Source organism: Bos indicus, chromosome X (genome assembly GCF_029378745.1).
Source record: "Bos indicus isolate NIAB-ARS_2022 breed Sahiwal x Tharparkar chromosome X, NIAB-ARS_B.indTharparkar_mat_pri_1.0, whole genome shotgun sequence".
In the NCBI taxonomy this organism is placed as follows: Eukaryota; Metazoa; Chordata; class Mammalia; order Artiodactyla; family Bovidae; genus Bos; species Bos indicus.
This window is the reverse complement of record NC_091789.1, coordinates 136270095-136296893: the sequence shown is the minus strand read 5'-3', so window position 1 is coordinate 136296893 and position 26799 is coordinate 136270095. Positions and strand designations below refer to the sequence as shown.

Sequence of the window (26799 nt, the reverse complement as noted above, 5' to 3'; positions counted from 1 at the left end):
CGGTTTTGAGGGGGAAAGTAGTTGCTAAGAAAAATTAGGGCCAGTCAGGCAGTATAAGCAAAGACTGTAATGGGCCAGGTGGGATGTGTGTGGTCACCTTAGTTACACCTGTTCTGTGAATTTACTGTTGACTTACTTTGGAAAGACTGGTATTAAAACAATTTTGTGTTTTTCTCAAGTGCCACAGATGCATGTTGGTGTATGCACTTGCACACACACACTCACACACAAACACACTTAGGAATTCATGCCTAATAATAAAGAAATAAAAGAGAGGTATGTAGGTTGACTGAGTTAATGTAGGATTTTTACTGAAGAGAATGTTTTTCTATTCTTTGCCTTCAGACTTGCCCACAGGGCCACCTGCAGGTCTTTGAAATGCCATTAATGATGCACAAAAAGGGTATTCCAGTTAATGTCATTTGTCAGGAAGAAATGCTTATTAAATGCCTTTGGATAAATGGAACAAAACGTGTTTGAAAAGGCCCAATTCACAGCTTTTCTTCAAGTTGTAAAATGGAAACTGCTTCATGTGTAAATAATTCATCCCAAGAAACTTATTTCCTTTGGTATGTGCCTGCCTGCCTGTGAATATATGATTTTATTTTGGGAGCTCTGTGATGTTACCCCTTATTAGTTTAGCACTTCTCGTGAATCAGAGAGTTCTGACCCACAGGGATCTGGACCTCTAAGTTCTGTGTCACTGAACTGTCTGTACTTTTTTGTAGGCAGTCTTCCAAACAGAAGAAGGCTATTCAAACTGCTATCCGCAAAAATAAAGAGGCAAATGCCGTGCTGGCCCGTCTGAACAGTGAGCTCCAGCAGCAGCTCAAGGTAAAGAGCTTCCTGAATTTGGATAACCAGGCTTTGTGTCTGGTTGTTGTGTTTTGTTTTGACAAACATTGGCTGAGCATCTGGTTCTATTCGTGTTGGTAAGACTTAACTCTTTGTTCTCAGACTCCTTTTGGAAGGCAGAGAGTTGCTGTATTTGTTTCATGGGTTGATTCTTGTTAGAGGAAGACTTGAAGCTTTAATATGCAAGCTACATATTGTGTGCTAGTTAAAAAGACAGAGAAGCTATTACAAAACTCTCTGAAGCATTCTTTATTGTCCAAAGCTTCTGGGTAAACCCCTAATTTGTTGAGGTCCTCTATGAATGATGCTATACTCATTTCAGTGGAAGAGGGTGGCCCTGATCCTCTCAAAGGCTATCCCCTCCTCTGGTATCTTGGAAATGGTTCCACATCACCTCAAGGACATCTCCTCTGTTCTTATTGCCTGTTTCTATTCACCATTATTCTCCCCTGTATTATTAGTTTCCCAGGGCTGCCCTAACAAAGTGCTACAAACTTAGTGGCCTAAAAGAATGGCAACTTACTCTCTGCCAGCTATGGCAGCTAGACTTCTGAATCACAGTGTCTGCAGAGCTATACTCTCTCTGAAGGCTCTAGGGGAGAATTCTTCCTGTCTTCTTCCCAGTTTCTGGTGGTGGCTGGCAGTCCTTGGCATTCCTTGGCTGGTAGATGTATCACTTCAATTTCTGCCTCCACTGTCTGTCATAAAGTTTTTTCTGGCCTCCGTGTATCTGTGTCCAAGTCCTCTTTTTATCCTTCCCTTTTCTTATAGGGATATACTGGTCATTGGGTTGGGGCCCACCTTAATCTAGCACAGTCTCATGTTTTAACTAGATTATATCTGCAAATACCTTATTCTATATAAGTTCACATTTACAGGTACTGGGAGTTGAGTTAAGCACACCTTTTCAGAGCAGCCCTGACATCCCTTGATTTTCTGCTGGATCACTGCCGCCCACGCAGAAACGCGCTCTAGTGTTGTCCAGTGCATTGGCGCCCACATCCTCCTCCAGCTGCTGCCCGGTCTCTAGTCTCCTTCATAGCCAAGCTTCCTAAGAGTTGTTATTTACTGTCTCTGCTTCCTCACTAGCAGTGTTCTCTCCCTTGACTTTGCTGTGGCTTTTACTCTCATTTACTCACACCCCTCTTACAGCCATGTTCAGTGGGCCTGTTTTAATACTATTTGGATTTTCAGAACCTGTGCCATAGACCGTTGGCAATTCCTTCCTCTGAAATGTCTTTTCTAACTGGTTTTCAGGATGTCATACTTTCCGTGTCCTTCTCCTTCACTGATGACTCTTTTTTTTATCAGTCTGTACTGTCTCTTCATTTTTATTTTCTCTTTCATTACTCCCTGCCTTCGCCCTTTTTTTTTTTTTTTTTGGCTGTACCACACAGCTTGTGGGATCTCAGTTCTACAGCCAGGGATTGAACCCAGGTCATGGCAATGAAAGGCTGGAATCCTAACTGTAAGCCAACAGGGAACTCCCCTAATATTTTATTATGAACATTTTCAAGCATGCAAGAAAGTTACACAATGTTGGTTCTCCCATTCACATCTTGCTACACTTGTTTTTATCACATATCTGTCCTTTTTTATCCCTCTTATCTACCCTTCAGTCTGTCTTATTTTTAACATGTTTTCAAGACATCTGTGTGTGTCCCCTGAATATTTTAACGTGTATATCATTAACTAGAGTTAAATATTTTTACAAACTTTCCTTATGTTGTACATTTTACATACAATGAGTGCACACAACTTAAGTGTACACTTGCTGACTCTTTGTTAGTGTGTATACTAATGGTTTCTAACCCCATATCAAGATAGAGGATATTACCATCTCCCTGGAAAGCTCCCTCATACTCCTTCCCAGTTAATTTCTGCCACGCTTAACCCCTCTTCTAAACTTCTTATGCCATATTGTTGCCTCTTCTATGACTTTATGTAAACAGTGTCCTCTGACATGTACTTTTGTGGAAAGCTTCTTTCACGTAGCATTGTTTTTGAGATTCATTTTCATCATTATATGTCTTAGTAATCTGTTCTATTTTATTGCTGAGTGGTATTCTACTGAGTGAATATACTATAGTTTGGTTATTAATTCTATTATTGGACACCTGGAAATTCTAGTTTTTGCTATTTTGAATAAAACTGCATTTTTAAATAACTATGTGGGAATATTTTCTCATTTCTCTTGGGTAAATTTCTAGGATTTAGGATTAGTAGGTAATATGGTGATTGTGTGTGATTGGTTTGAATAGAAACTACTAGAGCTTTTCCCAAAGTGGTTGTAGCATTTAGTATTCCCACCACTACTATGTGAGAGTTCTGGTTGTTCCTCATCTTCACCAACACTTGGTATTACTGTTTTAATTTTTATCTAGTCTTGTGGTGATATAGTTTTTATTTTACATCTCCTTAGCGCTTTTCTATGTGATTATTTACTTTTCATATATTTTATTTTGTGAAGTGTTTTTTCCAAATGCTTGGCCATTAAAAAATCATTTTCAGTCTTTTTTGTAGAGTTGTAGGTAGATGCTTTTTATATTTTCTGTTGCCAGTCCTTTGTTGAGATATATATTTTATGAATGTTTTCTTCCAGTCTTTATTTTGCCTATTAATTTTCTTAACTATCTTTTCATGAATAGAAGTTTTTAATTTTGATAAAGTCTGATTTATAATTTTTTCTCTTATGGTTATTAACTTTCTTCCTATTATATAAGGAAACTTTGCCTAAATCTAAATTATGAGCATATTCTCCTATGTGTTCTTCTAAATGCTTTACTGTCATAACTTTTACATTTAGATCTGTGATACATTTGTGTTTTTAAACTACTTTATTATTTATTACATACTAAACTATTATTTATTTATTATAAAGCTGTATGTATTTAATGTATGTGACATGATGAGTTTGGAGGTAATTATATATCCATGAATCTGTCACAATTTATGCCATAAATTGCCCATCCCTTGTAAAAATTTCCTCTTGCCCTCATTATTATTGAAGTATAGTTGCTGTACAATATTATATAAGTTATAGGTGTACAATATAGGGACTTAAATTTTTAATGGTTATGCTTCATTTATAGTCATTATAAAATATTAGCTATGACTTTCTGTGTTGTATAATATATCCTTATAGCCCTTTACCTTTTCCTCTTCCCACTGGTAACCATTAGTTTATTCTTTATTTATTTGGCTTCACTGGTTCTTAGTTGTGGCACATGGGATCTTTAGTTGCAGCATGTGAACTCTGTTTCAGCATGCAAACTCTTAGGATTTTTAGTTGTTGCATATGAATTCTTAGTTTCGGCATGGAAACTCTTAGTTGTGGCATGCAGGATCTTTAGTTGCAGTATGGGAGATCTAGTTCCCTGATCAGGGATCGAACCCAGGCCCCCTGCATTGGCATCATGGACTCTTAGCCACTGGACTACCAGGAAAATCCCTCCTTTTTATTACATTCACTAGTTTGTTGAATTTTTTTTCAATTCCATATATAACTGATCTCATGGGCTTCCCAGGTGGTGCTAGTGGTAAAGAACCTGTCTGCCAATGCAGGAGATGTAAGAGACCTGGGTTTGATCCCTGGGTTTGGAAGGACCCCTGGAGGAGGGCATGGCAACCCACTCCAGTATTCATGCCTAGAGGATCCCATGGACAGAGGAGCCTGGTGGGCTACAGTCCATGGGGTTGCAAAGAGTCAGACGCAACTGAAGCAACTTTAGCACGCACACATATACAGTATTTGTCTTTCTCTGTCTGACTTATTTCACTTAGCATAATGTCCCAAGTTCATCCATGTTGTTGCAGATGGCAGAATTTCATTCTTTTTCATCACTCACATAATTATAGTTTCTTTTATGTGGTGAGAACATTTAAGATTTACTTCTTAGCAGTTTTTAAGTATAGAATACAGTATTGTTAGTTATAGTCACCATGCTATACACTACATCCACAGAACTTATGTATCTTATGACTGCAAGTTTGTACCCTTGCTCAGCATCTCCCCATTTCCTGCACCCACCTCCCAGCCCATGGCAACCACCATTCTACTCTGTCTCTGTGAAGTTGGCCTTTTTAGATTACACATAAAAGTGATATCATATGGTATTTGCCTTTCTCCGTCTGACTTATTTCACTTAGCGTAGGGCCCACAAGGTCCATCAGTGTCACAAATGGCAGAATTTCCTTCTTTCTTTTGGCTGAATGATATTCTATTGCATGTATGTACCACATCTTCTTTATCCATTTGTCTGTAGAGCGAAACTTGTTTCCGTATCTCAGCTATTGTACATAATACAGTGAATATGGGAATGCACATATCCCTTTGAGATCCTGATTCTTTTCCTTTGGATATACCCAAAAGTGGGATTACTAGATCTTATGATGGTTCTTTTTTTAATTTTGAGAAACCTCCATACCATTTTGTGTAGTTGCTGGATCAGTCTGCATTCTGACCGACATTGCACAAGTGTTCCCCATTCTCCACATCCTTGCCAACACTTATCCCTTATCTTTTTGATAATAGCCATTTTAACAGGTGTGAGGTGATATCTCACTTTGGTATTGATTTGCATTTCCCTGATGATTAGTGATGCTGAACATGTTTTGTGTACCTGTTGGCCATTTGTTTTAGAATGCTGTATTTCCATTTTTATTTGTTTCAGGATAGTTTTTTGATTTCCCTTTTGATGTCTTCTTTGACTCATTGGTTGTTTAGAAGTGTTTTGTTTAATCTCTATGTATTTCTGAATTTTCTAGTTTTCCTCTGGTTACTGATTCCTAGTGTAATAACCTTGTAGTTGGAAAATGTACTTGGTATGACTTTGATGTTCTTAAATCTGCTAAGACTTATCTTGTAACCTATCATATGATATGTCCTCAAGAGTATTTCATGTGTGCTTGAGAATATGTATTCTGATTCTAGTGGATGAAATGTTCTGTATGTCTGTTAGGTTCATTTGGTATAGTTCAAGACCAACATTTCCGTGTTACATTTTTGTCTGGATGATATACCCACTGTTGTAAGTGAGCTATCGATGTCCCTCATTATTACTGTGCTGTTGTCTATTTTGTCTTTTGGATTTTTTAATATTTACTTGATATATTTAGTGCTCTGATGTTGCCTGCATATATATTTATGACTTATATTTTCTTTATGAGTTAATCCCTTTAACATTATATGATGACATTCCTTGTCTCTTGATATGGTTTTTGGACTATAGCCTGTTTTATCTGGTAAAAGAATAACTACCCCTCTTGTCTTTTGATATCTACTTGCATGGAATATCTTTTTCATCCTTCATTTTTCCCTATGTGTGACCATAAACCAAAGTGAGTCTCTTATAGGCAGCATGTAGTTTGGTCCCTTCTTTTTTTTTAATCCATTGATCTGCTCTATGTCTTTGGATTGGAGAACTTAATTCATTTACATTTGAAGTAAATATTAATAGGTAAGGATTTACGAATACCCTGTTAACTGTTTTCTGACTGTTTTATAGTTTTCTTGTTCATTTCTCCCTCTCCTACTGCCTGCCTTTGTGAATTGATTTTCTGCAATAGTATGCTTTGATTGTCTTCTCTTTATCTTTTGTGAATCTATTGTAGGTTTTTGTGTTTGCTTTGTTGTTATCATGAAGCTTACATAAAACATCTTGTAGGTAAAACAGTCTATTATATGCTGATAACTTTGATTGCATATAACAACTCTTGGAGAAGGCAATGGCAACCCACTCCAGTCTTCTTGCCTGGAGAATCCCAGGGATGGGGGAGACTGGTGGGCTGCCGTCTATGGGGTCACACAGAGTCAGACCCAACTGAAGCGATGCAGCAGCAGCAGCAGCAGCAACAACTCTACCCTTTTACTCCCCCTTTTGTTTTTGAACAAAAGCAAAAAAAGCAAAAACAAAAAAAGGGCTTCCCTTGTGGCTCAGCTGGTAAAGAATCCGAGAGACCTGGGTTCGGTCCCTGGGTTGGGAAGATCCCCTGGAGAAGGGAAAGGCTACCCACTCCAGTATGCTGGCCTGGAGAATTCCATGGACTATACAGTCCACAAAGAGTTGGACACTACTGAGTGACTTTCACTTTGTTTTTGAATTCATAATTTACTTTTCATATTTTATATTCATCAACAAGTTATTTTAGCTATGCTTATTTTTAATACTCTTTTCCTTTAGCATTTATACTAAATTTAAGTGGTTAACACACTGCCATGTTACAGTATTAGAGTATTCTGAATTTGACTATATACTTACGTTTACCCCAGTATATTGTATGTTTTCATATTACCAATTAGAATCCTTTCATTTCAGCTTGAAGAACTTCTTTCTACATTTCTTGTGAGGCAGATCTGGTGGTGATCAACTCCCTTCGCTTTTGTTTGTGTGGGGAAATCTTTTATCCCTCCTTCATTTCTGAAGGATAACTTTGTTGAATAGAGTATTCTTGTTTGGCAGTTTTTTTTTTTCCTATGAGCACTTTGTATTATCATCTCACTCTCTCAAAGGGTGCTAAGAAATCCACTGATAGCCTTATGAGAAGTCCCTTTTAAGTTATAAGCTTCTTTTCTCTTGCTTCTTTTAAGATTTTTCTCTTTGAGTTTTGACAAGTTTATTATAATGAATCTTAAAGAGGAAATCTTCAGTGGAGTTTGTTTGATGACCTTTGAGCTTCATGAACTTGGATATCCATATCTCTCTCCATATTCAGACAGTTCTCAGCCATTATTTCTTCAAATGAGCTCTGTGTCTCTTAACTTCAGGAACTCTAATAATTTACAAATTATTTCTTTTGATGACATCGCATAGATCATGTACCTTTCTTCATTCTTTTAAATTTCTGTTTTCTTTGTTCTCCTCTGGCTGGATAGTTTCAAAACCCTTGAAACTGTCTATCTTAGATTCTTTATTCTGCTTGATCCGTTCTGATGTTGATGTTTTCTCTATTATATTTTTAATTCATTCATTTTATTATTCAGCTCCAGAATTTCTTGTGGCTCTATTTTATGATTTCTATCACTTTGTTAAACTTCTTGTTTTATTCATGTAGTATAGTTTTCCTGATTTAATTGACTTGTCTTTCTGTGTTTTCTTATAGCACATTGAGTTTCCTTAAAATAGCCGTTTAAATTCTTTATTGAGTAAATCCTATATCTCCATGTCTTTGGAATGGGTTACTGGAAGATTATTGTAATTCTTTGGTGGCATCATGTTTCCTTGAAGTTTTGTGTTGTTATCTTCACATTTGAAGTAGCAGTTACCTCCTCCCAAACTACTTTCAATCAGCCCTGTTAGAGATTCTGACAGTTTCTCAGATCTTCTATGGATGCACTTGCTCAGCACTTATTGTTCCTTCTTATGACACAATTCTTAATCTTGTATGCCTTGTTCTCATCCTGCAAAACACAAGGCCAAGTGCTGACAGCCTCCCTTTTATTTTCCCAAAGATGGCACTGCAGCTCAAATTTGTGGTCTCTCATGGCCAACAGATTTGGGCCAGCAAGTCTTTCTGTATGTGTTCACTCACCATCAGGAATGTGACCAAGGAACTGGCCGCAGGTTGATGGTGTGTGTAAGGCCCATGGAGTGCTGAAATGCCTCATGGGTAGCTGGAGGATGCCCAACTTATAGTCAGGCTTATGGGTGGGCTTCTTGATGGTGCCCCATGGGACATTTAGTAGGATCCATGTTCCTTTAATCCCTTTTGAGAGTCCTATCTGCCACTCTCCCAGCCTCTTCCCCCTCCCCACCTCCAGTCACGCAGTTCACAATTTAGTACTGGGGAACCTGGTTGCTCAGGTATGCACGTTCCTGGGAGAAATAGTGGGCCAGGATCTTTTCTAGTCATAAACTGTGCTGCCTTGGGGTAAGGTGATGTGAGTAGTCAAACAGTTCTTCTTACCCTCCCAGTGCATCCAGACTTATGTTATTTTTCTCTAGCATTCTGCTTGAAACTTGGACTTCCACAAAAGTTCTTTCACCTCTGGGTGATTGTCTAAAACAGTGTTTCCCAGAGCTTCCTGGACTGTGGCTGAGAGGGCCTAGAGCTGTTTCTTGGACCCTGTTGGGTCCAGAGCCAGAACTGAGATCTGTGTGCCTATTACCAGATGCATGGCTAGATGAGACACCTCCTGGGTCCTTTCATATATGGTGCTGGATCCCATAACTCCCACAAAGGCACTTTGTGAATGGATGCCAAATTGTCATTGACAGGGGAACATGAACAAGGGATGTCTTATTCAGCCATGCTACTGACATCACTCCTGGTAGTTTTAAGTTTTTAAATGAACTTCCATAGTGTTTTCCATAGTAACTGTGCCAGTATCTATGATCCATTTTGAATTAAGTTTTATGGATGCTATAAGATTAGGGTCAAGGTTCATTTTTTTCCCATATCAGTATTTCATTAATTTAGTATCATTTGTAGAAAAGTTTCTTTTCCTTCCTGGATTACTCTGATGCTGTTCTCAAAAATCTAATAACCATGTAAGTGTGATTTATTTATGGGTTCTTACTCCATTCTGTTAACCTGTTTGTTGATCTTTATACTGGTACTACATGGTCTTGATTTCTGTAACTCTTGAAATCAAGTAGTATAAATTTTTCACTATTCTCTCTCTAATTGTTGAGATTTTAGAAAACCTCTCAGTGGTTCTGAGTGTGTAAGTATTTTCAAATTGTTTCTTAAAATTTCATTTCCTAACTGAGTTTATGAAGGTCACAGAATATAAGGTCACACAGAAAGCAATCATATTTCTATATACAAGTAATAAACAACTTGTCACAGAAATTTGAAAAACAGTAGTATCCACAATAGCTTGTTCCCTCTCCTAAATGAACTACTTAAGTATAAATTCATCTCTATACTGAAATGTGCAAAATGGTGTTAAAAGAAATCTATGAAGACCTAAATAAAGGGAAAAACATACGTAGCTTGTGGATTAGAAGACTCAGCATAGTAGTAATACTATTTTCCTCTAGGGTGATCTATAGAATCCTTGCAGCCAATCAAAACCCCAGTACGATGTTTTGTAGACATAGACCAGCGAATCCTATAATTTATATGTAAAGGCCAAGGAACTGGAATAGCTAAAACAAATTTGAAAAAGAAGAACAAAGATGGAGGAATGACTTTCAGTATCAAGCTTCAGTAATCAAGACAGTATGGGATTAATGATGAATCAGTGGAGCAGAATCAGAAGTCCTCAAGTAGACCATGTGAATATAAGCATTTGATCTTTGACAAATATACAAAATCAGTTTATTGAGGAAAGGATAGTCTTTTCAACATATTGTTTTGTAACAATTGGTCATCCATCTGTAAAAACATGAACCTTGACCAAAAATCTCACTTCTGATACAAAGATTAACTTGAAATGGGTCATAGAAACAAATGTAAAACATAAAGGTATAAAACCTGTAGAAAAAAACATAGGAAAAAGTTTTTGTGACCCAAGGTTAGAATTGATGCCAGAAGCACAAACCCAGAAAAAGTCAATAAATTGGACTTTATCAAGATTTAAAACTTTTACTGTCAAAAATACTGTCAAGAGAATTAAGAGACAAGCTATAGACGGGAAGAAAATATTTGCAACTCATGTTTTTTGACAAAGGACTTGTGTCCAAATTATATAAAGAACTATCAAAACTCAGTAATAAGAATTCTCAAAGCTCAACCAACCCAGTTTAAAAATGGGCAAAGGATTTGAACAGATACTTCACCAAAGAGGATATAAGGATGGCAAATAAACATGTGCAAAGATATTCAGCATTGTTAGTCATTCAGATCAGATCAGATTAGACCAGTCACTCAGTCGTGTCCGACTCTTTGCCACCCCATGAATCGCAGCACGCCAGGCCTCCCTATCCATCACCAACTCCCGGAGTTCACTCAGACTCACGTCCATCGAGTCAGTGATGCCATCCAGCCATCTCATCCTCTGTCATCCCCTTGTCCTCCTGCCCCCAATCCCTCCCAGCATCAGAGTCTTTTCCAATGAGTCAACTCTTTGCATGAGGTGGCCAAAGTACTGGAGTTTCAGCTTCAGCATCATTCCTTCCAAAGAAATCCCAGGGCTGATCTCCTTCAGAATGGACTGGTTGGATCTCCTTGCAGTCCAAGGGACTCTCAAGAGTCTTCTCCAACACCACAGTTCAAAAGCATCAATTCTTCGGTGCTCAGCCTTCTTCACAGTCCAACTCTCACATCCATACATGACCACTGGAAAAACCATAGCCCTGACTAGCCGGACCTTTGTTGGCAAAGTAATGTCTCTGCTTTTGAATATGCTATCTAGGTTGGTCATAACTTTCCTTCCAAGGAGTAAGCATCTTTTAATTTCATGGCTGCAGTCACCATCTGTAGTGATTTTGGAGCCCAGAAAAATAAAGTCTGACACTGTTTCCACTGTTTCCCCACCTATTTCCCATGAATTGGTGGGACCAGATGCCATGATCTTCGTTTTCTGAATGTTGAGCTTTAAGCCAACTTTTTCACTCTCCTCTTTCACTTTTCATCAAGAGGCTTTTTAGTTCCTCTTCACTTTCTGCCATAAGGGTGGTGTCATCTGCATATCTGAGGTTATTGATATTTCTCTCGGCAATCTTGATTCCAGCTTGTGTTTCTTCCAGCCCAGCATTTCTCATGATGTACTCTGCATAGAAGTTAAATAAGCAGGGTGACAATATACAGCCTTGACGTACTCCTTTTCCTATTTGGAACCAGTCTGTTGTTCCATGTCCACTTCTAACTGTTGCTTCCTGACCTGCATACAAATTTCTCAAGAGGCAGATCAGGTGGTCTGGTATTCCCATCTCTTGAAGAATTTTCCACAGTTTATTGTGATCCACACAGTCAAAGGCTTTGGCATAGTCAATAAAGCAGAAATAGATGTTTTTCTGGAACTCTCTTGCTTGTGCCAGTGGATGTTGGCAATTTGATCTCTGGTTCCTCTGCCTTTTGTAAAACCAGCTTGAACATCAGGAAGTTCATGGTTCACGTATTGCTGAAGCCTGGCTTGGAGAATTTTGAGCATTACTTTACTAGCGTGTGAGATGAGTGCAATTGTGTAGTAGTTTGAGCATTCTTTGGCATTGCCTTTCTTTGGGATTGGAATGAAAACTGACCTTTTCCAGTCCTGTGGCCACTGCTGAGTTTTCCAAATTTGCTGGCATGTTGAGTGTAGCACTTTCACAGCATCATCTTTCAGGATTTGGAATAGCTCAACTAGAATTCCATCACCTCCACTAGCTTTGTTCGTAGTGATGCTTTCTAAGGCCCACTTGACTTCACATTCCAGGATGTCTGGCTCTAGGTCAGTGATCACACCATCGTGATTATCTGGGTTGTGAAGATCTTTTTTATACAGTTCTTCTGTGTATTCTTGCCATCTCTTCTTAATATCTTCTGCTTCTGTTAGGTCCATACCATTTCTGTCCTTCATCGAGCTCATCTTTGCATGAAATGTTCCTTTGGTGTCTCTGATTTTCTTGAAGAGATCCCTAGTCTTTCCCATTCTGTTGTTTTCCTCTATTTATTTGCATTGATCGCTGAGGAAGGCTTTCTTATCTCTTCTTGCTATTCTTTGGAACTCTGCATTCAGATGTTTATATCTTTCCTTTTCTCCTTTGCTTTTCGCTTCTCTTCTTTTCACAGCTATTTGTAAGGCCTCCCCAGACAGCCATTTTGCTTTTTTGCATTTCTTTTCCATGGGGATGGTCTTGATCCCTGTCTCCTGTACAATGTCATGAACCTCATTCCATAGTTCATCAGGCACTCTCTCTATCAGATCTAGGCCCTTAAATCTATTTCTCACTTCCACTGTATAATCATAAGGGATTTGATTTAGGTCATACCTGAATGGTCTAGTGGTTTTCCCTACTTTCTTCAATTTAAGTCTGAATTTGGCAATAAGGAGTTCATGGTCTGAGCCACAGTCAGCTCCTGGTCTTGTTTTTGCTGACTGTATAGAGCTTCTCCATCTTTGGCTGCAAAGAATATAATCAATCTGATTTTGGTGTTGACCATCTGGTGATGTCCATGTATAGAGTCTTCTCTTGTGTTGTTGGAAGAGGGTGTTTGCTATGACCAGTGCATTTTCTTGGCAAAACTCTATCAGTCTTTGCCCTGCTTCAGGCAAATGCAAATTGAAACCATGATCACAGACCACCACACACAGTGATAGAATTGCTAAAACAGAAAGTCCTGACAGCATCAAGTGCTGTCACCTGGAACCATCATGAATTGGTGGTGAGAATGCCAAATGGTACCCCACTCTGAAAAATCATTTGTCAGTTTCTTATGAAGTTATATATACACTTAATCCTGTGACCCAGCAGTACATAAACGTTAATAGCAATTTTACATGATAGCTGAAACTTGGAAACAACACCAATATCCTTCAAAGGATGAATGGATAAACTGAGTACAATGAAATAGTATTCAGTGAGCAGAAGGAGTGATAGACACAGTAATTTGAATGAAACTCAAAGGCATTATGTTGAATGAGACAAGCCAGTATCAAAAGGTTAGGTACTACACGATTCCTTTTATTTTACATTCTTGAAAAGGCAAAAGTATAGTTCTGGAAAACAGACCACTGGTTGTCAAGGGTTACTATGCATGTGGTAAAGGTTTATATGTCAGTGAGTAGTACCAGGGAGCTTTTTGGTTACTGGAACTGTAATGTACTCTCTTTGTGGTGGCAGTTACACAAATCTATATGTGTTGACATTTGTAGAACTATACACTAAAAGGAAAAAAGTCAGTTTTACCATATGATAAATAAAATTTTGAAAAATGTCAGACGTCATTCTGTTTTGTGAATCTTTGTATATGACCTTGTTTTTGTTTTGCATTTTGCTTTCGCTTCCGCTCTACCCCCACCTCTTGTTTTGGCATAGGTCACTATTATTCACTGGTCTCTATACGTCGTAGGCCTTTTTAATTTGGAAACCCATATTCTTCAGTTTTGGGAGTTTTCTTGATTTTTATTGACCCCCCATTTTCCCTGTTCTCCCTTCCTGATATTTTTCTGACACTGAACTTCTTAGTTTGGTTTTCTAATTTTTCTCTTCTAGTTTCTTTTTTTTTTGGTCTATATGTGGAGACTTACTTATTTTTAAGCTCTAAATCTCCTATGTTTAATAACCAAGAATTCATTTTTTTCATTATCTGCTTGTTTCTTATTGGTGACATCCTGTTCTTGTTTTATGGTTGTAATATCTTCTCTTAATTGTAGTTTTTCTTCTTCCTCAATACTTTTTTATTTTGTTGTATATACTTCTCATTACATACTTTCCTTCAATAGCTGATGGTCCTTCTCTGCTTATATTTAGGAGGAGGATGAGAATGCAGCCTGTTGTGGGACTTGTCATCTTTGAGCTTCATTCTCCCCCAATTTGACTGAGCTGTAGAGTTGGGGAACTCCCAAAGACAGTGTCATTGGCTTTTTCTTCTTGGTCTGACTGGAGTCCTCAAGGAAGAGACTCTTCTGGTCTCTTGCATGTAAGGAAGATGTGGTCTAGTGGAGCAGAGGACTCTGGTTCTCAGCATTCAGGGTATTGATCTAACCCCCCTATTTCCAGTCTAGTTTTTTGTCGTTAACTGTATCTGTGTGTTGGTATTCCAGAGGTCATCTGTTTGCCTTTCAAAGGAATAAATCTTCAGTGTTCTACCCTAGTGGCAAGAAGAATTTGGGAATCTGATTACTTCTGAATCAGACTTTCAAGGAACACTTCTTTAAGACAGTCCTCTGTCCTTCACTTTCACTTTCATAGATATCTGAGACTGCCAGTTTGAGTCTTTTAGGGATTCTTCTATGTAAAATCAGACTGGTTCTTGTTTTATCTCCATCCTTAGCTTGCAGTGCACTTTTATTTACTTGATCTGAAGAAGTGAAAAAGTTCAAGGTCTAGCTAACAGAAATCTGAAGAATCATCAAATGGCACTCTAGTCATGGCCTCTCAGTCAGTTCCCAGACTGAGTTTACAGAAGCCTTGAATAAAGGGGCATCTTAGTTACCTGCAAGAAGGACCCCACTCTGCAGCCAAAAGTTTATAGTTAGTCTTTCTCTCAGACTTTCCCAAAGAGCCTTGTGCCCATTTACCAGTGTGACTGTGCACTTGGGAAAAGGGACTCATCAGATTTGGGGAGGATTACTGAACACAGGCTCTAAACTGACATTCATTCCTGAAGACCCAAAATGTCCCTATGTTTCGCCAGTGAGAGTAGGACCTTCTGAAGATCATGTGATCAGTAGAGCTGAAGCTCAGGTACATCTCACAGTGGGTCCAGTTTATCCCCAAATCCACCCTATGGTTATTCTGTCCAGTTCCCTCAAGCATCATTGGAAGAAACGTATTCAGCAACTGGGAGAATCCCCACACTTGTTTTTCTTGGGTTAGCTAATTCATTCAGCATTCATTAGTTTGCCTTCCAGCTTACCAGTTTTATTGCTATCACCTCTTCCCTGTTGTCTTCCCTATCCTTGTGTGTCTATGACCCCCACCCCACCCCTAATTTAAAAAATTGTTTTAGTGTTCCAGTAGGGAATGAGTTTGGTACATAGGTTCAGTTCCAGCTTTACTTGGAACCACCATCTTTATTATTTTGCTGGGTGATGGTACTTAATCCTATGGTTTTGCAGGCCATCCAACCTCACAAATTTATGTCTAAAGCCCCTCTTCTCTTTCTTCTAAGCTCTAGACATACATTTACAACTGCTTATTTTACTTTTCTCCTAATATACACATCTCAGATGCTTCATTCCCAACTGTCTCCTTGAAATGTCCATTTATCATCCAATCTTCTTGTTCTCAATTAATCCCATACTACCAACCACCGTCTTGCTCAATTCCAAATCCTCTACCTTCTTTCCTACATCAGCTTTATCAACATGTCCTATTAGTTCTAGATGTAAAGTATGTCCAGAATCCACCTCCTCCTCTCTGTGGCTACTACCTTGATCTAAGCCGTTTTCATTTCTCACCTGGTTTCATACAGTAACCTCCCAAATGCTCTCTGCTCTGATTCTTGTCCTGCTGCAATCCATTGTCTACACAAAAGACAGAGTGAGAGTTCTGAATTTGAAATTAGGCCACATGCCTTTCCTGATTCAAAGCTCTCATTGCTGTGCTCCTTCACTTTGAATGGCATCCACACTCTTACTCTGTCTGCCGGGTCCCTGCCTAACTCTCTGACTTTAGTTCCTGCCAAGGTCTTCATCGTCCCCTCTGCATTTGGTCACACAGGCCTTGTGGTTCATCAAACGCACCAAGCTTGTTCCTTCCTTTGCAGCCTTAGTTGTTGCCATTTTGTCTCATTGAATATCCTTCACCTGTATCTTCACAGGGCTCACCCCTCACTTCATTCAAGTCTCTTCTCAGTAGAATCAGCTCTGAGAAGCCTTCCCTGACCACGCTCTGTGCCTTTCTCCCAGATCCACCATTACTCTATTATAGCATCTAATTTCCTTCTGAAAGCCTTCTGAAAGTATCTCTGTTTTTTAACTTTCTTATCTTTCTCCAGCCATTTGAGTATAAGCCCTCTGAGGGCATTGGTTTGAACTGTTTTGTTCCTTGGTGGTATATCATCACACCCAGAGCAGAACCAGGCCCTTCAGTTTAGTTCAGTCGCTTAGTCGTGTGTGACTCTCTGTGATCCCATGAACCGCAGCACGCCAGACCTCCCTGTCCATCACCAACTCCTGGAGTCCACCCAAACCCATGTTCATTGAGTCGGTGATGCCATTCAACCATCTCATCCTCTGTCGTCCCCTTTTACTCCTGCCCTAAATCTTTCCCAGCATCAGGGTCTTTTCAAATGAGTCAGCTCTTCACATCAGGTGGCCAAAGTATTGGAGTTTCAGCTTCAACATCAGTCCTTCCAATGAACACCCAGGACTGATCTCTTTTAGGATGGACTGGTTGGACCTCCTTGCAGTCCAAGGGACTCTCAAGAGTCTTCTCCAACACCACAGTTCAAAAGCATCAATTCTTCAGTGCTCAGCTTTCTTTATAGTCCAACTCTCACATCCATACATGACCACTGAAAAAACCATAGCCTTGACTAGACGGATCTTTGTTGACAAAGTAATGTCTCTGCTTTTTAATATGCTATCTAGGTTGGTCATAACCTTCCTTCCAAGGAGTAAGCATCTTTTAATTTCATGGCTGCAATCACCATCTGCAGTGATTTTCGAGCCCAGAAAAATAAAGTCAGCCACTGTGTCCACTGTTTCCCCATCTATTTGCCATGAAGTGATGGGACCAGATGCCATGATCTTCGTTTTCTGAATGTTGAGTTTTAAGCCAACTTTCTCACTCTCCTCTTCACTTTCAAGAGGCCCTTTAGTTCTTCTTCACTTTCTGCCATAAGGGTGGTGTCATCTGCATATCTGAGGTTATTGATATTTCTCCCAGCAATCTTGATTCCAGCTTCTGCTTCATCCAGCCCAGCATTTCTCATAATGTACTCTGCATAGAAGTTAAATAAGCAGGGTGACAATATACAGCCTTGACGGACTCCTTTTCCTATTTGGAACCAGTCTGTTGTTCCATGTCCAGTTCTAACTGTTGCTTCCTGACCTGCATACAGGTTTCTCAAGAAGCAGGTCAGGTGGTCTGGTATTCCCATCTCTTGAAGAATTTTCCACAGTTCATTGTGATCCACACAGTCAAAGGCTTTGGCATAGTCAACAGAAATAAATGTTTTTCTGGAACTCTCTTGCTTTTTTGATGATCCAGCACATGTTGGCAATTTGTTCTCTGGTTCCTCTGCCTTTTCTAAAACCAGTTGAACATCTGGAAGTTCATGATTCACGTATTGCTGAACCCTGGCTTGGAGAATTTTAAGCATCACCTTACTAGCATGTGAGAACCAGGCCCTTAGTAGATAGATATTCAGAGACTGTTGGATGGTAGGAAGGAGGGTAGGTAAATAAACTCCTGTTGAGTTCCATAATGATTTTCATCATGTTTGTTCTTCTGGGATGTCTCAGAATTGAGCCTTTATATAGACTTCTTTCCCACCTTGACTGATTCTACTTCAGAATGCCTTTATGTTGTCCCTCTCTCTCCTTGTCATTAGGTCTGTTTTAGGGCTGTTTTAGAGTTTGAGTTCCCAAATAGCAGACTGCAGATCCTCTTTTCTACCTTTAGCTGAGAAGACACACCTTCAGCCACAGATGCAGGATCCTGGATGACACTTTAGTGTAAGGACACCCAGTGTCCTTTCTTATCCCTTGGTCCTGATCCAGTATGGTACTGGATTAGAAGCAAGAGATTGAAACTAGAAATGTAGTCTTGATGACCCACCTCTCAGTATTAGGAGTCTGCTTTTGCTTTTCTGCTCACTTTCAATCAGTCTTTTTATTTTTAACATCATTCTGTGCCAGCCACTGATCCTGTTAAAAACTGAGTGTGAGACATAGGTGTGGGGAGGAGGGAGGGTTGATCAGTTAGTTTCATTTCATCATCAAGAAAGGAATTGAGAGACTATTGTGAAGCCTCCTATGTCCTGTCACCAGCTTCAAATACAATGCCTCCCAGTCTACTCCTCCTTGAGTTATATGGCACCTGAATGCTTGTGGGTCCATCATAAGTTACTTTTTAATATCAGATGAAGTGGGGATGAACCCAAAAAATGACCCCTCTCTTCTCTTTCTTTTGTACAACTCAGGAGGTTCATCAAGAACGGATTGCATTGGAAAACCAATTGGAACAACTTCGTCCAGTCACTGTATTGTGACCCTCCCCCACAAGATTCAAGTAACAGAGGGTGACCTTTTCTGCCAAGATCTTTCCTGAATGTTTCAACGCAACTACTTGTCATAGATGTCTGAGACTGTGTCAAAAGCTCTGAGCAGCGGAATGTAATCAATATCACCTTTTCTCTTGTGCTTCACGCGTACATTTTTACTGTGGTGGAAAAAATACAACTGATTGTCACATTTAAAATTGTAATTATCAGTGGAATTTATCTCCCATTCTTAAGTATTTCCTCAAGGTGTTAGATGTTGCTCCTTATTGAAAACCAATCTTCTAGCAAATAAAAACAATTTAGAGCATTATTTATTTAAAGAGTTTATGATTTGTATAAGACCTTGTAACCCAGTACCTTCAGTATGCTTGTTTTATTTTCATATGTATATCATATATAGTAAGTTGGTTTCCTGAATAATTGTGATTCCAACTAGATAGTCTTTGGCATGATGATGATAGAAACAAAAACTAGAAGTAAACAAAATCATTAGCTTTAGACTGGCACTTTACCCTCCACCACTATATATATGCCAAAAACTGCTTCTCTAATGCCATCTTGATATTATATCTAGCTATGAATAATACATGACTGTTGTTTTCTATGGAATAGCAAAGACTTATTCAGTCTTACACCTCTGTGAAGTAGTAGTTTTGTCCATGATCCGTTTAACTTGTCCCAGCTAGGCTGTCAACACAGATAACTCAGCCCTTTCATGCAGGTTTTTGGACAAGAGCAATCTGCCCTAACTGCCTTGCCCAATCAAATTAAATAACTAGTTGCCAGATCTCTACTTCTGTCCTGCATGGGTTAATATATCTGTAAATGCATGAATTTGGAAACCACTCATCAAATGTGAAAAGCTGATGAGACTGTTTGGACTGATGAATATTTGTTGTTTGAACCCAGGTATTCAAACTAAGGAAGAAGGGGCAATGATTATTACCAGTAATCCAACAGTCTTCGGTAGTTATTTTTGTCTTTGTTATTTTAACCCAGATCACAAGTGTATTGAGTATAAAGAAATAATGAAAGAAAGCCAATCCTTACACTTGATATATGATTATTTTGTTCTCTGTGAAGTGACCCTTGAGGAGGGATTGGTTTATGTGCAGTTCAGAGGCGCCCAACCGACTCTAGTGTAAATGATGTAAAACATAAAACAGTAAGCTCAAATCACAGAAGCCAGTATTCTATAGAAATTTACATAGCCCCTGCTTATCCTGCAAGCTCAAGTTGACAGTGGGAATTGACTGACCCTCCCAGGTATCTGGGCTTTCTAGCTTTAACAGCACTTCAAGATACTGATGGCAAATTTGCTATCTCTTGTGCATTTTGCTAGTTTACCAGTTCTTAAGATGTTGTGTGAAGTGTGCTAGGGTACTTTCTGAAGTGGTTTAGCAGAGGTCTGCAGTTTGCAGGACTAAGCCTTTAATTTCAATAGAGTTGACTGCTCTGAGAAGAAGTAGGCATTTATTTAATGCTTCCTTACTCCATTGGCAAGCTTTATCTATAGTTTAATGGCAGAAGAGAAATGCTCAAATATGATTTTTTCCAAAGAAAAACAAAATTGTTGATTCCGTTCTGTATATATTAAAGGATTCAGAATTGCTTGGATTTTGAAAATCCTAAGACTTGAACTCTTTCTCTAGTCCCCTTTCCTTCCCTTTTGGCTGCCTTCTTTGTCCCTGTGGGAGGGTTTCAGGGTCAGTTTAAACCTTTTCTAAAATATGAATGGGTGAGTGAACATTTTTTAGGTAACCTCTTTTTCACATGTTCTGAGAACTGGGGGCTGCAACACATTTTATCAACAGTGTCCACATTGCAGACGTTTCACATCATATTTGCCTTTTGTTCCACTCAATCCAGGAAAGTCTAGCATATGCACTTTATCTCATAATCTTCCAGGACATACACGCACACTCCAGATAGCACTTCATATCCATTAAGCAGACATATAAACTAAAGAATGTTAGTCTATGTTCTACATTTTTAAAATATTAACATGTTTTTCCCTCATCAAGCCAAAACCAGAGTGAACCGTATTAGGAGTATGGGGTTTTGTTTAGTTGGCTTGGTTTTCATTAAAGGAAAAAACTTGCACTGGACAGTCAAAGGCTCATGTGTTGCATGCTGCTGCTAGGTCGCTTCAGTTGTGTCCGACTCTGTGCGACCCCATAAATGGTAGCCCACCAGGCTCCCCTGTCCCTGGGATTCTCTAGGCAAGAACACTGGAGTGGGTTGCCATTTCCTTCTCCAATGCATGAAAGTGAAAAGTGAAAGTGAAGTCGCTCAGTCATGTCCGACTCTTAGTGACCCCATGGACTGCAGCCTACCAGGCTCCTCTGTCCTTGGGATTTTCCAGGCAAGAGTACTGGAGTGGGGTGCCATTGCCTTCTCCAATGTGTTGCATAGTATCACCAATATTTTAAGATAGGCATTGCATTAAAGCCCACAACAATACTATCTACACCCCACCTTCCTGACTGGATTTAATAGTGACCACAGTTTCTTAGTTGCCTAGAAGTGTATTTTTTAAAAAACCAATTAAATACACATACAACATCATTATTACCTAACTAGTGCTTATCCTTTGTTTCTCTGTTTTCTTAGGATGTGTATTTTTAATTTAGGATTATAACTCCTGATAATGTTTCTGTGAGCCTTTCATGTGATTTATAGGAAGACTGGGTTATTGCTATCACCATTATACCTCTTTTGTAAAACTACTCAAGAATAAGACCTGCTTGTTGGGCAGAAATCTGTGGGCAGAATGTTGATGTTGCCCCCATCCATGAGGGTTTAATAACCTTATTGTTAATCAGTCTTCCTCCATAGGAGTCTCATAGTTCCAAGGATGAATGCACAGTATATTACCGATTTACCGGGTACCTCAGCATCTCTGGTTTATCACTTATTGCTTTGGCCACCTCCCTATCCAGCAGCCATGAAGCAAACCCAAAAGGTAGATTTCTAGAATGAAGGAGTGTGTCATAATCAAGGCAGACATTTGCCTTAGTTGGAGGTATCTGACTGCTTTATAAATATTAGAGAAATACTTCGGATCTGGTTAGGAGAGGAGGCCGCTTAGCTGGGAGCTGTGCCCATTTTCTTCTCATTGCACAGCAGGATGTCGGAGATGAGAGGACCTGTTCCCATATCCTGCAGCTGCTTTGGGGAAACCAAGGCCCTAAGAAACCACAGTTCCTAGTCCAAGAATCCATAGAAGGAGGGAGCTATTGACAGAGTTGGATTTTATGGATTCTAAGTTGAGTCCTCTGGCCACTAGCAGTACTAAAAATAGATTAGAAGGGTCTCTTCTATTTACCATGTTTTATTTACTTAATCAGTTTTAAAATATGGAAACATGTTTTAGTGAGTTTGAGATCTAGATATTTCTCTTGGATTGAAGCAAAAAATAAAATCTGAAAGAATAGGATTGAACTATTTGTTCTTCTGAACACCTCACCTTTCATGATGTAGTAAATTACCCTGGGTTTCTTGGCAGAACTTTTGACAGCTGTTGCTTTGAGTGAATTCCATTCCTGTATTCCTTATGGGAGTTTGTTTTTAAAATAGACTACTGTGATTGAAATGAACTCAATATGTAGTAAGTTATAGTTTTCTTCAATATAGCATGGGTTACTTGGGCTGCAAATATTCCATTTCAGCATAGTTTAGGGTGAGTAATCAGAAACATGAATTTTTCTTTGATTCCCTAGTAATGTCTGAACTATCATTAAAGCATTCCTTTCTTCACATGTGATTTAATTCTAGTCTGTTTCTAAATGATATTTGTCCATTTCTTAGATGAGCTTATAACTATGGTAATGATAGATCTGTGCTTATTAATAGAAGATGGGAAGATTTGGGAGAATGGCATTGAAACATGTGAAATGTCATGTATGAAACGAGATGCAAAAAAAAAAAAAAGAAGAAAAAGAAATAAGAGTGGAACTCAATTCTTAATGTTCCTTTCAGTGGAGTTGTAATTATTGGTGAGCAGATATCTCCATTCCAGTTTTAAACTGAAGACTGCTAGAAAATAACAGTAGAGGAAGCTTATGATAATGTACTATTATATTAGGATAAACCTTCTGTTTCTCACAGTTTTCCTGTCCAAATTGGTCCTACATATGGAAAATCAGGAATTATGCTACAATGGTTTACTTAATTATATTTAAGGACCCTTTATTCCCATGATTTGAGTGTTCCTCTCTGGAATAAAATTTGATAGTGATTTCAGCTACTTCAGATTTTCAAAACAAAACATCCTTGGTCAAATATCTATGATGACTGAAACTGCCAAGTGATACCAGAGGAAATCCATGATTTCACTGAGAAAATGAGAAGCTATTATTTGGCTGCTTGGGCTGTAAATGAAAGGAAAAGACATTCTATTGGTGGGGCTGAGGAAAAGGACAGCAGTTTGAGAAAGGTGCCTTATCGCATGTTCTGTCCAGAGAGTGATTTAGGTAATCTGAGAATTGTATGAAATTAGAATAAAATATTCATCTGGCTACTCAGAATTAACTCAGTGGTATAGAACAGGATTCCCCCAGTGTCCTTATGTAGATTCATAAAATGTCTGGAAGACCTACATAATAATAATAATATTTTATTGAACTCTTAAAAAAAAAAAAAGAAATTGGTAACAATGGGGGGCCCCTTTGAAGGAGAATGAGGGCTGGGGGGGACAGGAAATTTATTTTTCATTCAATCTTCTTTTGTATTGTTTGAATTATTTATCATGTGCATGTATTAACCATTAAAAATAAAATCAATTAAGATTTAAAAGAAAAAGAAAATAATCTGGAATGGATATTTTTCTTGCAGTTAAGACAGACATTTGCAAACGTAGTAGTTGGAAAGATCTCAGTTTTAGTATAACACCTTAGAGGTAAAAACATTTGTTCAGCACAAACTAAAATCACACCTCCTGACAAGATATCACTAATGGAATTTGATTTTTAAAATATTAAGAATTACAAATATCCTAGCAACCAAATCTTCCCATATTACTGACAAGTAGGACTCAGTAGGTTGTGGTTTGAGCAGTGTGAATGTGAACAAAATGAAATCTCAGTTGAGAAGTCTTTTTCTCCTCTAGTTAAAGAGAACATTCTAGTAACTTTGGTTTCTCTTTCCAAGTTGTTGACTCTGTTTCAGGTGTACTCTTTGAAACTGATTTCGAAGGATCACTTGAATTTACACTTTAGTTATGGGTGCTTTGTTATAGTATTTTGCATTATGACCCAGTGTGGTTCAGATTCTTAGTAAGAATTCGGGGGCATGTGGGCTTTTGGAATCCTAAGTCTTTTGGAGGCATATCTTGCTTCCCCTTCAGCCCAGGCTAAGGAAGGCTGCCCACCAATACCTGCAGATCAGTCATCAACAGCAGTTTATGAGTCTTACTCTATGAGCCTCCCCACTTTGTTGTTTGCAGTGAGATGCAGCTAGTTTTGTGACCCTCCCAAGAGCAGCTGTAAGAACAGCAGACCAAAAGGGCCAGACATGCAAAGCGGTGTAAGTCAAATCTGCACGCTGCTTCCTTCTCCAAAACAGGCTTTCAGAGACTGCCTTACCAAGCATTTCCTGAAACAGCCAGACTGTGAATGTAGGCGAGCCATCCCAGGTGCACAGTCACTTTTAGGCTTGTCTCATTGTTTTCTACGTTAATTAACATACGTGATGGTAGAGGGACCTTTTCCGAAAAGCATTTCAGGTTTTCGACAGGACTTGTTCTAGTGACGAAAGTGGTGCTCTGCTCTCAGTACTTGAGGAATGTTTGGGTTTTGTGTTTTGTGGGTTTTCATGTCTTGCTCTAAGCCAAGTTCATGACTGTGGGAGATTGGACAAAGTGGTTTATGATTCTGAAGACTAGAGGACACTGGAACTTAGCGGGTTGGAACTGGAATTTGAGGGTGGCAGTAGGGAAACTTCTGGTCCCAATTTGGTCATAAAGCACTATGTTGGACATCAGGATTGGATCCTAAAGCTCCTTCAGAGAGCCCTGCCTTGGGAAGGGAACAGGTGATGCAGGTGCCCCCTTGTATGGAGATTAGGTCAACTGAGTTGAACCAATTACAAGTCAACTTGTATGAGGACTTTGGCAGTAACCTCCCTGGGAGCTGGTTATACCCTTTCCTTTAGCACTGCCATTCTTTTTGTCTTCAGCACAGATCCAGTGTTCAAGTGAGCCAGAGGTGGGAAGAGCCATTTTAGTCTTTGTAGCTGTGGGCCTGGAGAGATAATTAGCTGATGGTCTATTTTAACCTCAAAAGTAAAAACGTATATTTTTTCACTACAGGTACATTGAACAGTTCAATGAGGAACAGCAAAATTATATATTTGATGCCTTCTGTCTTTTCATGATAATGTGCTAACAAGTTCTGTTCATCTTTTACTCAGCCAGAGTCTCATTCATGTGCTAAACATTGGAAACTCTATGTATATTAGTCTTAAACATAAAGAAATACAGGGTGTCCTATATTTGGCTTGTGATTTGTCAACTCAAGCTAACCTTACTGCGTCTCTTTCACACTTGTTGGAAAGTCTGTGGAGAACATAGTAGGTTAAGAATCTCTAACTTTGTAAAATGTACATGCTATGAAACTGGGGTGCTATGTGACAATAAATGTCAGATAACGAATTTGGCTCTGGTGTAGTCCTGGTGTCAGTCAGTATATTGTGTGTATTTGGTCTTGTGCTTTTAATGCAAGTGACGTGAAAAGGAGTTGGCAGTCTTCCCTATTCAGTCAAAGTCTGAGATCTGGTTATTTTCCCCTCCTGATCTGAGCTGGGTCCTTAAGCTCGATAAACACTGCGCATTCCTGGGGTATTGTGGCTAACTCACAGTGCGTTTTAAAGATCCACCAAACTGATAACTTGGCTTAATGTGAGGTCAGGTTGTTTGCTTCATCTTGTTGGTGTTCTTCGTGTTCAGAAATGTTTCCAACATAATGTCCTTGCCTAGATTGCGAGTGAAGGGGAGGAATCAGAAAGGGCTGGCCTGAAATCCCAACCAAGTAATCTGGCACCCTAGTTGCAGTTTATTTTTTTTTATTTTATGTTTTCTTATTTTTTATTTTTTAACTTTACAATATTGTATTGGTTTTGCCATATATCAACATGAATCCGCCACGGGTATACATGTGTTCCCCATCCTGAACCCTCCTCCCTCCCCATACCATCCCTCTGGGTTGTCCCAGTGCACCAGCCCCAAGCATCCAGTATCGTGCATCGAACCTAGACTGGCGACTCATTTCATATATGATATTATACATGTTTCAATGCCATTCTCCCAAATCATCCCACCCTCACCCTCTCCCACAGAGTCCAAAAGACTGTTCTATACATCAGTGTCTCTTTTGCTGTCTCATATACAGGATTATTGTTACCATCTTTCTAAATCCCATATATATGCGTTAGTATACTGTATTGGTGTTTTTCTTTCTGGCTTACTTCACTCTGTATAATAGGCTCCAGTTTCTTATCTTTAAAACTTGAATAATTTTAGGAGGCACCAGTCTCCTATCAGGTGGGGGTTGTATTCCGTATTGTGAATGCAAATTGGCCTCACATAGGATATTTCCAGTCTAGTAGTTCCAAATGCAAAACTAACTCTGGAAAAAGCATCCATGACTTGGCTGATAAGCTTGGCCTCTGGAGACTACCAGGCTCTGACCGTTCCCAGGGATCTCATGTCATCTAGGCAAGTGGTTCCCAAGTCTGGTCTGTAGACCAGCAGTATCAGCATCATTGGGGAACTTACTTGAAATGCAAAATCTTGGGACCCACCCCAGACCAATTGAATTAGGAACCCTGGGAGTGGGCTTGGCAATTTTCCTGTTAACAGGCCCTCCTGGGGACAGTGATTGCTCACTAAAGTTAAACTAGTGACCTCAGTAACTACATTTTACAATCAAGGCTACTGGTGCAGAGAGGCAAAACTAACTCAATTGACTCAACTAATTTGAGCAAAGTATAAAAATGTTTCCAGGGCTGACTTGCTGCTGTGCTACAGTGTCCATTCATGAATTAGTTTCCTCTCCTCACCTTCCTTCCACAGATATTTATTCTGGCCCTGCTGTGTATCAAACACTATGTTAGGAGCTTGAGATGAGACCTATGGGACAGAATCCCTTCCCTCAAGGAGCTCGCAGAGACCAGATGACTTGC

The 26799-nt window shown here is 39.2% G+C and overlaps 1 protein-coding gene across 3 annotated transcripts in view; it reads left to right on the top strand.

Annotated features, from left to right (window-relative positions):
• REPS2 (RALBP1 associated Eps domain containing 2) overlaps positions 1-25270 on the top strand; it is a 245457-nt gene extending 220187 nt beyond the window's left edge. For all 3 annotated transcript variants that reach the window (XM_070784250.1, XM_070784249.1, XM_070784251.1), the window contains exons 17-18: positions 729-834; positions 18538-25270. In XM_070784250.1, coding sequence (XP_070640351.1) covers positions 729-834; positions 18538-18606 — 175 coding nt within the window. In that variant the 3' untranslated portion in view covers positions 18607-25270. The remainder of the gene's footprint in view (positions 1-728; positions 835-18537) is intronic.
• Positions 25271-26799: the final 1529 nt, after the last annotated feature.